At 41.1% G+C, this 13572-nt stretch overlaps 1 protein-coding gene across 3 annotated transcripts; it reads right to left on the bottom strand.

The window, feature by feature from the left end:
• Positions 1-1733: 1733 nt before the first annotated feature.
• Positions 1734-12904, bottom strand: MRPS10 (mitochondrial ribosomal protein S10). 3 transcript variants are annotated; one of them, XM_060110233.1, is made up of 7 exons: positions 12820-12904; positions 9618-9682; positions 9457-9529; positions 7381-7517; positions 6295-6403; positions 5083-5172; positions 1734-4616 (listed from the first exon to the last, which is right to left on the bottom strand). In XM_060110233.1, exons 1-7 carry the CDS (start codon positions 12865-12867, stop codon positions 4533-4535), a joined length of 606 nt encoding a protein of 201 aa, XP_059966216.1. In that variant the 5' UTR covers positions 12868-12904; the 3' UTR covers positions 1734-4532. The 3 variants fall into 3 exon arrangements, with proteins under 3 accessions (XP_059966216.1, XP_059966217.1, XP_059966215.1); XM_060110234.1 differs by having other exon boundaries at positions 9457-9526; XM_060110232.1 differs by lacking the exon at positions 12820-12904 and having other exon boundaries at positions 9618-9745.
• Positions 12905-13572: the final 668 nt, after the last annotated feature.

Below are 13572 nucleotides of genomic sequence, written 5' to 3'. Positions count from 1 at the left end.
CCTCCTTGGGAGGGGAGAGAACTTTCCCAACCTCACCTCAAATAGCTACTGAAGTAATTCTGACATTATCCTACTTTATTTGCTTCATAGTGCTTAACTGCTTATGAAATGATATTATTATTTTTTCCCCTAGCATGTCTTCCTCACTAGAATCTAAGATCCTTGAGGAGAGGGCCTTCAACATACACACTGCAGAATTTCCAAAACCTAGAACAGTGCTTGGCACAAACAAGGAGTTCTTGGCAGAAACAAGACTTGTTGAGTAACTGAGCAAAGTGCTTGACACACGGTCACAGCTGAATTCACGTGTGCTACTCTTAATTTTACAAGACAACAGCTCTTGATTCCTTTGAGAAAGCCTGGGTTAGTAGATTTTTTTTTTTTTCCCTTGGCTGCCCTATGCGGCATGCGGGATCTTAGTTCCCCGACCAGGGATGGAACCTGTGCCCCCTGCAGTGGAAGCGCAGAGTCCTAACCACTGGACCACCGGGGAATTCCCTAGCAGATATTTGTCCATGGGAAAACATAATGGGATTTTAGCACTGGAAGAGGTCTCCAGTGATTTTTCGAACTTGTCCCCATCTCATCACACCTGAAGACAGCATATGCAATCCACTGCTGTGGGTACCTGTGCTCAAGAGACCGTTTGAATGAACAGAACTTGATTTAGCCTCTGGCAGAGGAATCTAAAATTCAATTGGCTTTTCATGTGGGTCAGTTGCCCATGACCTGCCCTTAAATACCGCTGAGCTGTTGAGGTATAAATATATCAGTTTTAAAGAGGATTAGGACCCCACAGAGAACAACAGCGTGGAGTAACAACAGTAAGGCTTTAAGGAGGACAGGGTTAGGAATTGAGCAGGGATTTGCAAAGAGAACCCTGGGGATCGCAGGCATTCAGCCATAAGCCTGGCTCCAGGGGTAAAGAAATGCGTGTGAGCAACAAACCAGTGTCTGCAGAGCCTGAGATGGGCCTGGCGCAAAGACCCAGGGTTAACTGTCTCCATGCCAGGGTTCCTATAACCCAGTAGGCCCCTCCTTGCTGGAGCTTAAACTCTCCTGTGGCTGCCTCAGTCAGTCAGGACCAATGTCAGCCTTGAGACCACAGGGATCGCGCTGTGGGTTATGCTTCTTGCCTTTATTCATACACATTTACATCTTTTATTCTTTATTTTCCCCCAGTCAATCTCTTTACTTCTAAGCCTTAGGGGAAATGAGTAGCACACTTTGCTGATGTGCAAGGGGAAATAAATCTGGATTTTAGGTTTGAATAGTCTGCATTTAATGTGTGGGCACTTGAGTACATCCTAGCCTTTAAAAATTAGGTTCTGAGGCTCTGTCTTCACTAACCTGAACTCAGACAAATCAGTTTCACCTTTTTGTCTCAGTTTCATCTGTCAACTGAAAGGGCAATTGAGCGGGCAAGTCAAACTTAGTTTTCTCTCTTATAAAATGGGGATAATAGTAACTACTTTATTGGGTTGTTATAAAGATTAAATAAGATAATATCTGTAAATGCTTGGCATAATGTATGGTGGTTATAATAAGCATGCTACATGTTTTCTCATCTAAATTAAATTTGCAACCACTGTAAGGTGTTATCCTCACCTTAGAGATACCCTGAAGTCCTTTCCAGCTGGTTTTTAAACAGTACAGCACACAAGCATCTGCAGTATCATCAAATTTGTTCTGCCATCTGGTAATCGCCGTCAACTGAAAAAAAAAGCACAATCTAAAAGTCGAGAGTTATGTTTTATTTAGCGGACAAAACTGAGGACTTATGCTCGGGACACAGCATCTCAGATACCTCTGAGAGACTGCTCCGAAGAGGCAAGGGGGAGAGCCAGGATATACAGAGGTTTTTGCAATAAAGACCAGGTATTCGGAACATTAAAGATTACCATTAATTAAAGAAAACCAGGTGTCTCGAGCTAAGGAATTCTGCACTTTTCTAAGTATGGGGAGATGCAAGTCTGGGCTCACTGAAATCATTCCTGTGATATGCACCTCAGCTATCTGGGGGCAGTATCCTGTGCTTCTCATCCTGAGTCTCCTCAGGGTGCACTGTTAGGGTGGCTGTAATGTGATGGCTTGATGGCTGCAACATCCTTTGTTTACTGATATGGCAGGCAATATTCTTCATTCACATAGCTAGTATTTATTGAATGTCTATTATCTGCCTGGTACTGTGTGAGGTGCTTTACAAGTTACCTAATTCAATACTCCAACCTTCATAAGTTTTATTTCCTACATTTTACTAATGAGTAAACTGAGGCTCTGAGAGGGTTAAACACCTTGCCTGTTTATAGCAGTTAGTGGGTTTGAACTCTTATCTGACTCAAGCCTGTTTTCTCTACTCGGCTACTCATGAATGTTGCAGTAAAGCTAATTTAATAGTGTAAGAAAGGAGGAAGGGTAGCTGACAAACAGAAATGTTACAAAAATAGACTGATTTAAAGTAATTGCTTTATGTATTTACTGTGGCATATCTAAGTGGCCAAAGGACATCTAAGTAATTCTCTTTGAAAGCATCAAAACTAGGCACTGAACGAGTTTAACCTGTAGAGTCTACCAATAATTTAAAACAGACTTTAACACTATTTTATTTAATATGAAAAGAAACTATACTTCAGATCAGAGAAAATAACAATGAACTCAGGGCTTCACCTCAATAAAAAACCATCTCACTTCCTACCTGCCTTCTGGTCCATCCTGACATCAGGTCTACTTTTCTCACTACCTCCCGTCACCACCATGAACAGAAAGATGAGACTTGGGCATTAATTCTAATTTTCAGAACATACATTTTACTCAGGAGACCCAACTAAAAAACAAACAAAAACACCCCTCTCAGTCTATCAGAATAAATTACCTAGTTTATATCAAGTAGGCTTCAAATATGCCAAGTACTTATGTCAAGGAAATACCATTAATTTTTGTTGTGTGTGTAGTTTATCTCTGTATTTATCTTAAAACAAGATTTTAATATATAATCTGAAGTGCTAAATAATCTGGTTTAGAGGCTACTTTAGTCTGAAAACAGCTGGAAATGGATGTACACCTTTAAAAGAGAGCCACTGGAGGCGAGTATGCAGAAGTCATCCTATTATAATAAAGTGATCGATACTGTCTGTAAAAAAAGCACAAAAAAGGATTAGATGTGGGTCTACATTTATTTTTAAAGAATTATTTCTTTCAAAATGAAAATGAGTCACAATGGCTGCTTTGCTAGATACAGTTAATTTTATACTGCTCTTGTTTTATTGACTAGTTCTTAATCCTGAGGTTTATACCTGGGATAAGCAGGCTTTAGGCATTTGTGAATGACACAGTCGACAACTGAGCTGCAAACAAAATGAGGTCATGGGGCACAAGGCTGTAATTCTTTTCATGTTAATGACAGTAATGTAAGTCTGATACATGAGCAGTGTGCATTCAGAACACTCACACCTGATAGCCGGTCGGGAAAAGAGAACAGAGGCTCCAGATTAAGGGTGGAAAACTGAGAAGTCATAACTACCCCAAAGATGTGAAGGAAACCACAAAAGACATGGGCCGGATTCTGCTGTAAAAAGGAAACGTATCACTCCCTTGGGGTTGATACACCAACAACCTCAGCCCACTGTCATCTTGCCTCTTTCAGAGCTTTAACCATTTAATTTTATGGAAAAGCAGACATCCCCAAACAAAAAGAGTGCTATTCACCAAAAGAAAGAGGTCTTATCAGCATGGAACTTAATAAGGGAAAAGTATTTGTGCCTTGCACAATTTTTGAAAGCTGTTATTGCTATTCAATTTTTGGTATTTACTATAGTGCTGGGTGCAAAGTCAACAAAAGAAAAGCTTATTGAATAAATGAATTACAGGATGAATGAAACGATACAGTAATTTCTTGAGAGCTCAAATTCCATTATAGTGACCCTTCTAGGCAGCCGTGAAAGGGTTTGGGCTACAGAAGAGTTCAGCGCATGCCACCAATGTGCTTGATCTGCTATAAAGTGTATCAATTTTCAAGAATGTGATGCTTACATGAGGTAAAACTTGGAGGTCACCACCCCCAAACTAGCATATGCCAGCCTGCTCTAAGGTAAATATCAAAAACTTTAACTGCTCAGTGTTAAATTAACCAAAGTTTCCTTTTAGGTCCCTCAAAAGAAAGAAATGTGTGTGAGGAATATCTGAAACACTTTTAGATTAATGAAATGATATAAATCACAATCAGTACAAACTAATAATTGAACAACAGTGGAATAACAAAATATGAATTTGACTGTTTTGGTACAGAATGGTCCAAATGGTTTGCTCACATTTGTTAAAACCCGAACTGAAACAATGACATGTATAAAAGAATAAATAAAGTGGTTCCTGCACAACAGTCTGGTGTATTGTAAACCTCCAATCCCTGCTTTCTACTGATCAGGCCGCGCGGCCTCAGGAGGGCAGTCAGGGTGACTTGAAACTGTCTTCACTGGAGACTCTCTCCACTTGACATGCTCACTTCACATCCCAGCACAAGTGGTCACTCTGAGACTTTATGACTTGCTTTCTTCTTCTTCCTCTGGTATTGTTTCCCAGATTGGCTTCTTGATGTGTTCTGGTAACTGTTCTAATTTTGTCTAAAGAGAGAAAAACAAAATTATAATATAATGTGGACTTAACTCTTCAGCCACAAATTGAATTTATTCATTCTGTTCCCTCAAGTCCTCTTGACTTTTTTCTTTTACCCTCCCATCTTGTTGTAGGGCTTTGAAACAGAGAAGAAAACTCGATGGTAGATAAACACTCTCACATACATAATCTATTTGCTCCTCAGTGATCTCCAGGGACCACCAATCAACGTGGAACCCGTGTCTAGACAACTGCTAAGAGGGAGGGAGGCATCAGAGGTGGCTCCAGGAGGACATGGGCTGCGGGGGCGGCATTCTGTTGAGCTGCGCCCTGCATGGCGGGTGTAGACCCCAACCACTGTGGCAACTCTGCCTCCGGGTCCTCCCCTCCACCCAGTGGGCTGGAATCAGGCGGCAATGTATCAACACAACAATACACATCTCCCTCCAACAGAGGCAGAAATTCAAGTCATACCTTTGTAACTTCCATCGCAACTCCTTCAGGTAAGTTTCGCTGAATATATTCCAAGTAGACATCTGCTGTACTCCCAGTGAGATGCTCTAACTAAAATTTCAAACGTGAAATTGATTCATGCTATGCTGGTTAAAGCAGAAATTTTGAGGGTTTTTGTTTTTTTTTCTGGTAAAGGCAGTAGAGTCTTTTCTTCATCTGTAAAATCTTACAGAATCCCAATTTAAAAGGAAAAAAGTGCAGATCCTCTGGTTGAACTGAATGAGGGGAGCACAGCCGCAATGTCCCCTTTCCTCCTAAATGCCTTAAAGCCAGGGCTCCATGGAACCCAGCTGGCAAGCATGGTATCAAAACAGTGTAAGAGTTTCACAAAACAACTCAAAACAAAAGGAAACAAAAGACTAAATTATAAAATAGAGTTAGTATAAGATTTTGTGTGCTCCATGGCAAGGTGGATAAAATTTGGATTTTTCTTTTTCATTCAAGGGTAGGACTATGTCTTGATATTTGTACTCTCAATGCCTAGTACAGAGCTTCTCATATAAAACATGCACAAGCACTTGTTTTAGTAACATTTACCAATCATTTACCATGAGATGAAATATTCTAAGTGCTTTAGATAAATATCTCATTTAATCCTCACACTAACTGTATGAAATTGGTACTGTTATTATTTCCAACTTAAAGATGAAGGACTTGAGGCACAGGTCACACAGCTAGTAAATGCCAGTATTTGGACCTGGCTGTCCAACTCCAAAGCCCATGCTTTCCCTTAACCACAAGACTGTGCTGACCTGGGAGGCTGCACAAATGATGATAATTGACAAATGAAAAACCTTAATGCTGCCCATCATGGACATGGAGAAGTCAGTGAGCATGTGAGAAGAATTATTAGAGCTGTGTGAAAACGTAGCTAGAATTTTTGAAATATAAGCAAAATTATTCCAATGATAGCTTACTGTATAAAAATTAGTCAACATAATGTGCACTACTGAGTTAAAGTATGAACTACTCTGAAGGATGGCTTTACTTGAGTTTGATTTTCCTATCATGCTGCTTCTATAAACACAAAAAAACACTTACCTTCTCTACCACTACCCGGCATGGGCTGACAGAAAGGAAGTCTACTGGGCAAGGTTAAAGGAAAGTTATGATGTGCTAGTGTGAAATTTGGGGCATTTCAAAAAAATGCCTGAATGTCTGCAATAAACTCACCTCTAAACATCTGTAAAGTGTTCTCATTTCATACTGAACCCTGTGCTTCTTGAAAATATGCACTGATTTGAGAAGAGTGAATCGCTCTATTTTCCTTGGAGGTTCATGTCTGGAAAATTAATGGGCGAAGCAACATACTTAAGCTAAGTGATGTTAGAACCTGAGTCACTGATATCAAAGCATAATTCCACAATTTTGCAGGTCAGGCTCACGCCCAATTATAGGCGTTAACTACTATTTTACAGACTTCCATTTGTCACGGCCGTCATCTCTAACAACTGCTGTCATGAAGCTCCGGCTAATATAAACCTGCAGACAGCAACAGGAACATTTGCCATCGACCCAAAAACAAGCCTTGGCATGCAAGTGCACACACACATGCCTCCGGCTTTCACACCCTTGAGGTCTCGCACTGACTAAACACATGAACTGTGAGGCGCAGCACCGTGAGCTGGACGTGGTTGTAATGTCTGCCGTGTTATTACAGATATAGTGAAAAGCACAAAACCATGGTCTGTTATGGGAAATGTGTGAGTTCCTTCAGTTTTGCTAGAAGGCAAGACTGGCAAAGCTCCATATGGGCCTCGTTCAACATCAGAAAGAGCAGGTGACAAAACACAGGAGGTGGTTATACTTGACCCTGCAGTGACTTCAAGGCCATACGAAGCTTGCCTTGCTCATGCATGAAAGTATTGGGTGAATGGTGCTTCTTAAGGCAGTTTTGAAACAGTGAATATAATAGCAAAGATACCAAATCCAAGAGGCCTGAAAGAATTGCTTGTTCACCTAATCCACCTCCCTGCCCCATGGAGATCCCAGACACGAGGGCTTCTTGGGCCTCCTAAGTCTATGTAATTTCTAGAGAAAGGATTCCTTCATTTTCCTTGTTCACTCATTCTAGTATTTAAAAATTCTGGCAGACAGGAAGGGATGATCTTGCTTAGAATAATATAACAAACCTAATCTCTCCCCATCATGAGTTCTTATCCCATTTTAAGAGCTCAGACCTAGCTGGGACTGGCAGCATTTTCCTGACTGATTGTGTTATAGCAGCTAACAGGTCAGATTAAGAAAGATCATACTTACACTTTAACAGAGATACCAAGTTCTTTAGCAGCAAGTGCCGCAAAATATTCATAACTGTCCAATACAGCCTTATCGTGGCCTTTTACTAAAACTGATAGGCGCTTATATAACGTGTCTGGTTCATCAGAAACGGTTATCTACAATTTTAAAATCAAAAAGAAAAGCTTCAGTCATGGTTCCTCTAATATTTACAACTGGAAAATTTAACGTATTGCCCTCACCTGCACAACTTCAGAGTTTACCAATAAGTGGGGAGAAAAATGCTGAGTCACATCTTAACACAGCTTAAATATCTAGATACAACCACATTCAGACTCCACAATGACCCTTAAGAATCAGTTAAAATACAGTTTGAATCAAAAGGATTTTCAAGCAACCTACAAAATCACCAACAGAACCTTGAGCTTAATAGTTATTAAATCCCAAATATACAACAGGAAAGGATTTGGGGTTCTGTTAATAAAAGTAGCCTTGTCAGAAGACCGGGATTGAGAATTAAACTCTGCCACTTAAAGATGAATAACAATGGGCAAGTAATATAATCTCACTGAACTTTAGTTTTCTCACATATAAATAGGACAATACTTGTGCTACAGCTCATGGCATTTCTGTCAGGAACAAATGAGAGAGCATGGATTTAAGTGCTTATAAGTTATAAAACATTGTTAAACAAAGGCGAGCTATTTCTATTCATATTCTTTTTATTAGGTTTGTCCATGTTTATTTTGCCTGCTCTAATAGAAAAATTGCTCATTTCTAACTAAAATGTCATGACACTGACTGTACAAATAACTTCCACCTCTTCCACCCTAATACTTAAAGATCTTAGAAATGATGGGTTTGACATTTCTGACTTTCTTCCAAGAGGTGAATTACCTTTACTTCATTCATCCATCAAACCAGTAATTTATATTACTAATCCAATGTTTCAGAGTTAAATTACTTTGCCCTTGAAAGGAGATCTACTTACTAACCAGGAAGCTAGATATTCACTCTCAATTACCCCAAATAGGGTTGTTGGAAGAAGAGAATACACTGATATCCTATCTCTTAAGTTGAGGGACAAGAGAAGGGGAATATAGCCCTAAAATGTATAATGACTGGTCTCTACAGGGTTTTAAAGATAATTCTGAATCTGTTACCAATATTAAAAATCAAAAGATTTTGCACAAATATTTGAATTTCATTTAGTTTGGAAAATTCAGACAGTCTGATATCACTAGGTCTAATTTCCCACATGGCAACAACTGGCTACAGTAAGTAGCAGCTGTCTTGCTTATAAAGGGTACAGCCTGCCACTGTGCCCACCCTGTTACCGTTCCTTACAGGCCTGGCCTACGCAGGCATCTGAGCTGGAGACCTGGGGTTCATATATGCTATGAAGTGAAAACACTGAACCAGCAGGCCATTAGGTATAACACAATTCCATTTTGGCGCTCATGGTGTGCACAGATGATTATATATAGACAAAGGTCTAGAAGGATACGTACCAAACTGTTAAAGGGGATTATTTTTGAGGGGTGGGGCTGGAAGCATTTGGAATTTAAAAAACTACAAATTATAGTTTGTAGTTTTAGGATTTAAAAAAACTACAAATAATACAAAAACTGGGTTGATGAAATCATGGCTTTCACTTAAAGGAAACAAGGTTACACAGCTGCTCCCGGATTTTCTCTACTTGTGATAATGCTCTCTCTCACAATAAAGCACTGTTCACTGTTCAGTAAAGACTTGAAGCCTACAACAACAAAATTCCATAATATAATACCAAGTATTCAGCATCATTAATTATGACAACGCTGTACACTATGCTGAGCTAAAAGCAAAAGACTACTCATTCCCACAGCTATTTGGGGTAAATACTTTATTTGATTAGCTCTTACCTTAATAGACTGAAAGCGACCATGAACACTCAGGGATATCAGTGAATACTTTCTCAGGTGCACTGTGCACCTGCCAGTATTCCAGAACAAATTTTTTTATTCATAAGGTGTTTGGGAAACAGCCCCAAATGAAATAATGAGGAAAATTTATTGCTAATGTAGCTTCTTATGCCAAGAAATAGGGAGTGCATACCGTAGGCTTGGTCAAATCCTTGGGAACATCAACGTGTAGGTTTGAAAACTGTACCCACTTCATATTGGTGCTGCTATGTGCGGAAACAAAGAGAAACCTAAGTAAAACAGCACAAGGGCCCATTTTCTTATTCAATTTAGCACATCCAATTATATACTTACAGAAGAAGGCCACCATTTTTGGCTGTACTGCTCCTAGAACTGCATACAGAAAAATTCCTCGAACCCTTAAAAAGAGGGGGATGTGTGTTAGAATTAAAATCAATTCCCAAACCATTCATAGTTTCCATTAAAACCCAAAAGATGCAAGGATGCTTCAAATAACAGGCTATCTCATTATTTTAGATGAAGATATTGGGGTAACTAAATTGCCAAGTTAGATTTCATTTAAAAAAAGAGGACAGTGGTAGAGTTGATAATCAAAAAGGACTCTCAAAATACTAGAGACTATATTTTTTAAAGCTCAGGAGCAAGAACTTTTTTTTTTAATTAATTAATTTATTTTTGGCTGTGTTGGGTCTTTGTTGCTGCACAGTGGCTTTCTCTAGTCGTGGCGAGCGAGGGCTACTCTTCGTTGCGGTGCAGGGCTTCTCACTGTGGTGGCTCCTCTTGCTGTGGAGCACGGGCTCTAGGCACGAGGGCTCAGTAGTTGTGGCTCGTGGGCTCTAGAGCACAGGCTCAGTAGTTGTGGCACATGGGCTTAGTTGCTCTGCAGCATGTGGGATCTTCCCAGACCAGGGCTCTAACTCGTGTCCCCTGCACTGGCAGGCAGATTCTTAACCAATGCACCACCAAGGAAGCCCAGGAACAAGAATTTTTTTAAAAAACAATTCTCACATTAATAGCTATGAATTAAATATGCAGACATCAAGGAAGAAAACATGTGACTTCATTTTCCCATTTTTTTTTTTACAGATTAAATATATTTCAACATAATACTTCTTTTACTTAAATACTTTCGAGCATTAAAAAAAAGCGTCTTTATAATTTAATTTATGGAGCTGGAATAAGAATTCTAAAGTACCCTTCTTTGAAGCTTTCATACACCTTTTCCAGCATATTTATTTCTTGGCTTGGCTGAGACAACTAGCTTATAAACGTCTAATTTTATTTATTTTTTATTTTTTATTTTTTTGGCGGTACGCGGGCCTCTCACTGTTGTGGCCTCTCCCGTTGCGGAGCACAGGCTCCGGACGCACAGGCTCAGCGGCCATGGCTCACGGGCCCCGCCGCTCCGCGGCATGTGGGATCTTCCCGGACCGGGGCACGAACCCGTGTCCCCTGCATCGGCAGGAGGACTCTCAACCACTGTGCCACCAGGGAAGCCCTAAACGTCTAATTTTATAAGTAAGTTGAAATACACGTTGGAATTTACGCTCATCTTATATACCACTACTGTGCCTCACACTGCAACAATACAGCGTTTCCAAATCCTTACTGTCAGCTCCCCCTGGTGGAACAAAATTTCTAGTTGTAGGAAACCTATGGTACTGTATGTAATACACATTTGCCACCCGTTTTTTTCTTAAGCTTTCCCAAGATTTAAAAGTGTAACCTGAGAGCTCAATAAGATCCTGAAAAATACTTTAAAGATGAGAATAACAGTTTAGTACAAATGAAACTTAATTAGAACAACAGAGGGTCACCTATGTTTAAAAAAACACAAACTATTCTTAGCTAATTATCCTTCTTCCACTCTTCACCCAAGATGGAAGCAAATCAAAACTTTCACAGTCTCTCTTGGATCAAGGGAGAAAAGCAAAAAGAAGGAAATCAAGCACAATACAAGGTAGTAAGAGGTACGTGCCATTTGCCACACATAATCACAGAGAAAATTCCCTCCCCGCATTTATGCCCCTAAGCCCACAATCCAGTTGTGTAGAAGGCCCACAGGTCTAAGGAATATGACACTTCCCAGGCATCTACTCCCAGTATAAACCCCCTGCTTTTTTTTTTTTTTTGCAGTACGCGGGCTTCTCACTGTGGTGGCCTCTCCCGTTGCGGAGCACAGGCTCCGGACACGCAGGCTCAGCAACCATGGCTCACGGGCCCAGCCGCTCCGCGGCATGTGGGATCCTCCCGGACCGGGGCACGAACTCGTGTCCCCTGCGTCGGCAGGCGGACTCTCAACCACTGCGCCACCAGGGAAGCCCAACCCCCTGCTTTTAAAAAGCTGGAGCCTAAAGTGCTATTACACCCACAAACTAACCTTAAGAAGTTCTTAAGCTTTCCTTCCTTTTTTTCTTTCTTTCTTTTTTTTTTGAGGGGGTGGAGCCTGTTCTGGGTAAGTGCGTCTTAAAATAGTTCAAAATTTCAACCTCTAACAGTGCCTGATTTAATAACGGTGGTTCTCAAAAGTGTGGTCTAAGGACTTCTGAGGGGCTCCTGAGACACATTCAGAAGGGGCCCGGGAGACTAAACTTATTTTCATAGTAACAGTAAGATGTAATTTGCAACTTTCCCACTCTATTCTCTCATCAGTGCACAGTGACGTTTTCCAGAGGCTGCAGGACGTGTGATATAGCAACAGACCGCAGAAGCAGCTATGAGAGCCAAGCTGTCTTCTGTTAAGCCAGACATTAGAGATTTGCAAAAACGTAAAACATTGCTACACTTCTCTCTCAATTTGTTTGGGAAAATATGGTTGTTTCCCATAAAAACGTGAATTATGTTAACATGCAATGAGTTTATTTTTAAGTGAACAAGCACTTTTAAGATTCTCGGATGTATTTTCTAATAAGCTAAAAATCGATAGCTAAACCCCACAAAAACCAAAGCTCTTCGGAGTCCTCAACCATTTTTAGAGTGTAAAGAAAGGGGTGCTGAGGCCAAATAACTTAAGAACCGCCGCTTAAATTTTTGCTTTTTCTCCAAAGAACCGAGCAGAGGATATCTAACCCACTCCTCTGACTTCAGCGATTCTCATCTAAATCTCAGAAACCCGGGTATCCGGAAAGTATCTCAATCTGGTTCCGTGGGAAGCGTCTAAGATCTCGTGCCACCTAATTTTCGCGAGGTTAACCTTCTTGACTTCTCTGAGCCTCAGTTTATTTCGCAAACGTGAAAGGCGGGGTCTGGAACATACGCTGTTCAATATCCTTTCCAGCCCTGACAGTCTACGATTTTTCTAGCTCCTGTCTTTGCCCTGACTCATTAACTTATGTTTTATCCTATGAGATAATTCGAGATAAAATCAGCCCTTTTCTCGCCACCTTCCTGCAAATAACGGGCCGTGCGGAATAAATATCGCGGAAAGCTCCAGATGTTAAGAATGACAGGCGGCAGCTAGACGTAATGGTAACTGTCCTTGTTGGGTCGCCTAGTCCCCCCAGCGCACCCCATACCTGCCAGAGACGCCACATACCTGCCACAGACGCCGTCCCAGAAGTCCAAACGCCGCTCGCGCCGCCATCTTGCCGTTTCCGCTTCCCCGGATCGCTTCCGGGGTCACAGAGTAGTCCTCTGACCATAGAGTTCTGCAAAAGGAGAGAGTGTATCCCTGTGTTCCGGCACCGGAACAACCATAGAGATGCGATTCCACGCTCTCCGAGGGTGGGATTGTGAATGTAGCTGGCTTCCTTCCGGTCGCAACCTGACCTGTACGCCGTCCTGTAATAGTTTCAGCTCGTATCTAGTTACAGAGTTCTGTCAGCGCTTACCTTTTCAAATCGTGTTTGTCCTTTGCGGTTCCTGTTTTGTTGGATGCAAACACAACAAACACATACTTGGAAAAAACATAAGTAATATATTGACACTGGTTATCTCTGAGTAGTGGATGAATGGTTGATTTTTTCCCCTATTATAACGGAGCAAAGGGCTTGTGTGCCTGTGGCTCGCAGAAAGCCAAACTGACAGCGGGAGTTCGTAGCCGAGTAGGATTTATTACAGGGCGCCAAGCAAGGGAGTAGGAGACAAGCCTCAGATCCACTCCAACTTGGTATTTGAGTTAGGTTTTTTTTGTTTTTTAAAGGAGAAGATCAAAGAGACTGGGATTAATCACCTTGTGACATTTCTGAATTGTAGTTTTGGGAGTCACAGTGTCTCTGGTTTACGATTCCCTGGCCAGGTGGTCCGTGACTCGGGATCTGTTACCTCATCTTGCACTGGAGAAACAACC

Source organism: Mesoplodon densirostris, chromosome 10, assembly GCF_025265405.1.
Source record: "Mesoplodon densirostris isolate mMesDen1 chromosome 10, mMesDen1 primary haplotype, whole genome shotgun sequence".
In the NCBI taxonomy this organism is placed as follows: domain Eukaryota; kingdom Metazoa; phylum Chordata; class Mammalia; order Artiodactyla; family Ziphiidae; genus Mesoplodon; species Mesoplodon densirostris.
This window is presented reverse-complemented; position numbering and strand designations above follow the sequence as displayed.

Bases quoted from the DNA above. Each gene is read 5' to 3' on its own strand.
- MRPS10 (XM_060110232.1), bottom strand. From the start codon at position 9,745: ATGGAAACTATGAATGGTTTGGGAATTGATTTTAATTCTAACACACAT. The intron at 9,530-9,617 runs GTAAGTATATAA...TTCCGCACATAG, and splicing joins AAAAATGGTGGCCTTCTTCT to CAGCACCAATATGAAGTGGG. The intron at 6,404-7,380 runs GTAAGTATGATC...TTAATTTTCCAG, and splicing joins CTTGGTATCTCTGTTAAAGT to ACATGAACCTCCAAGGAAAA.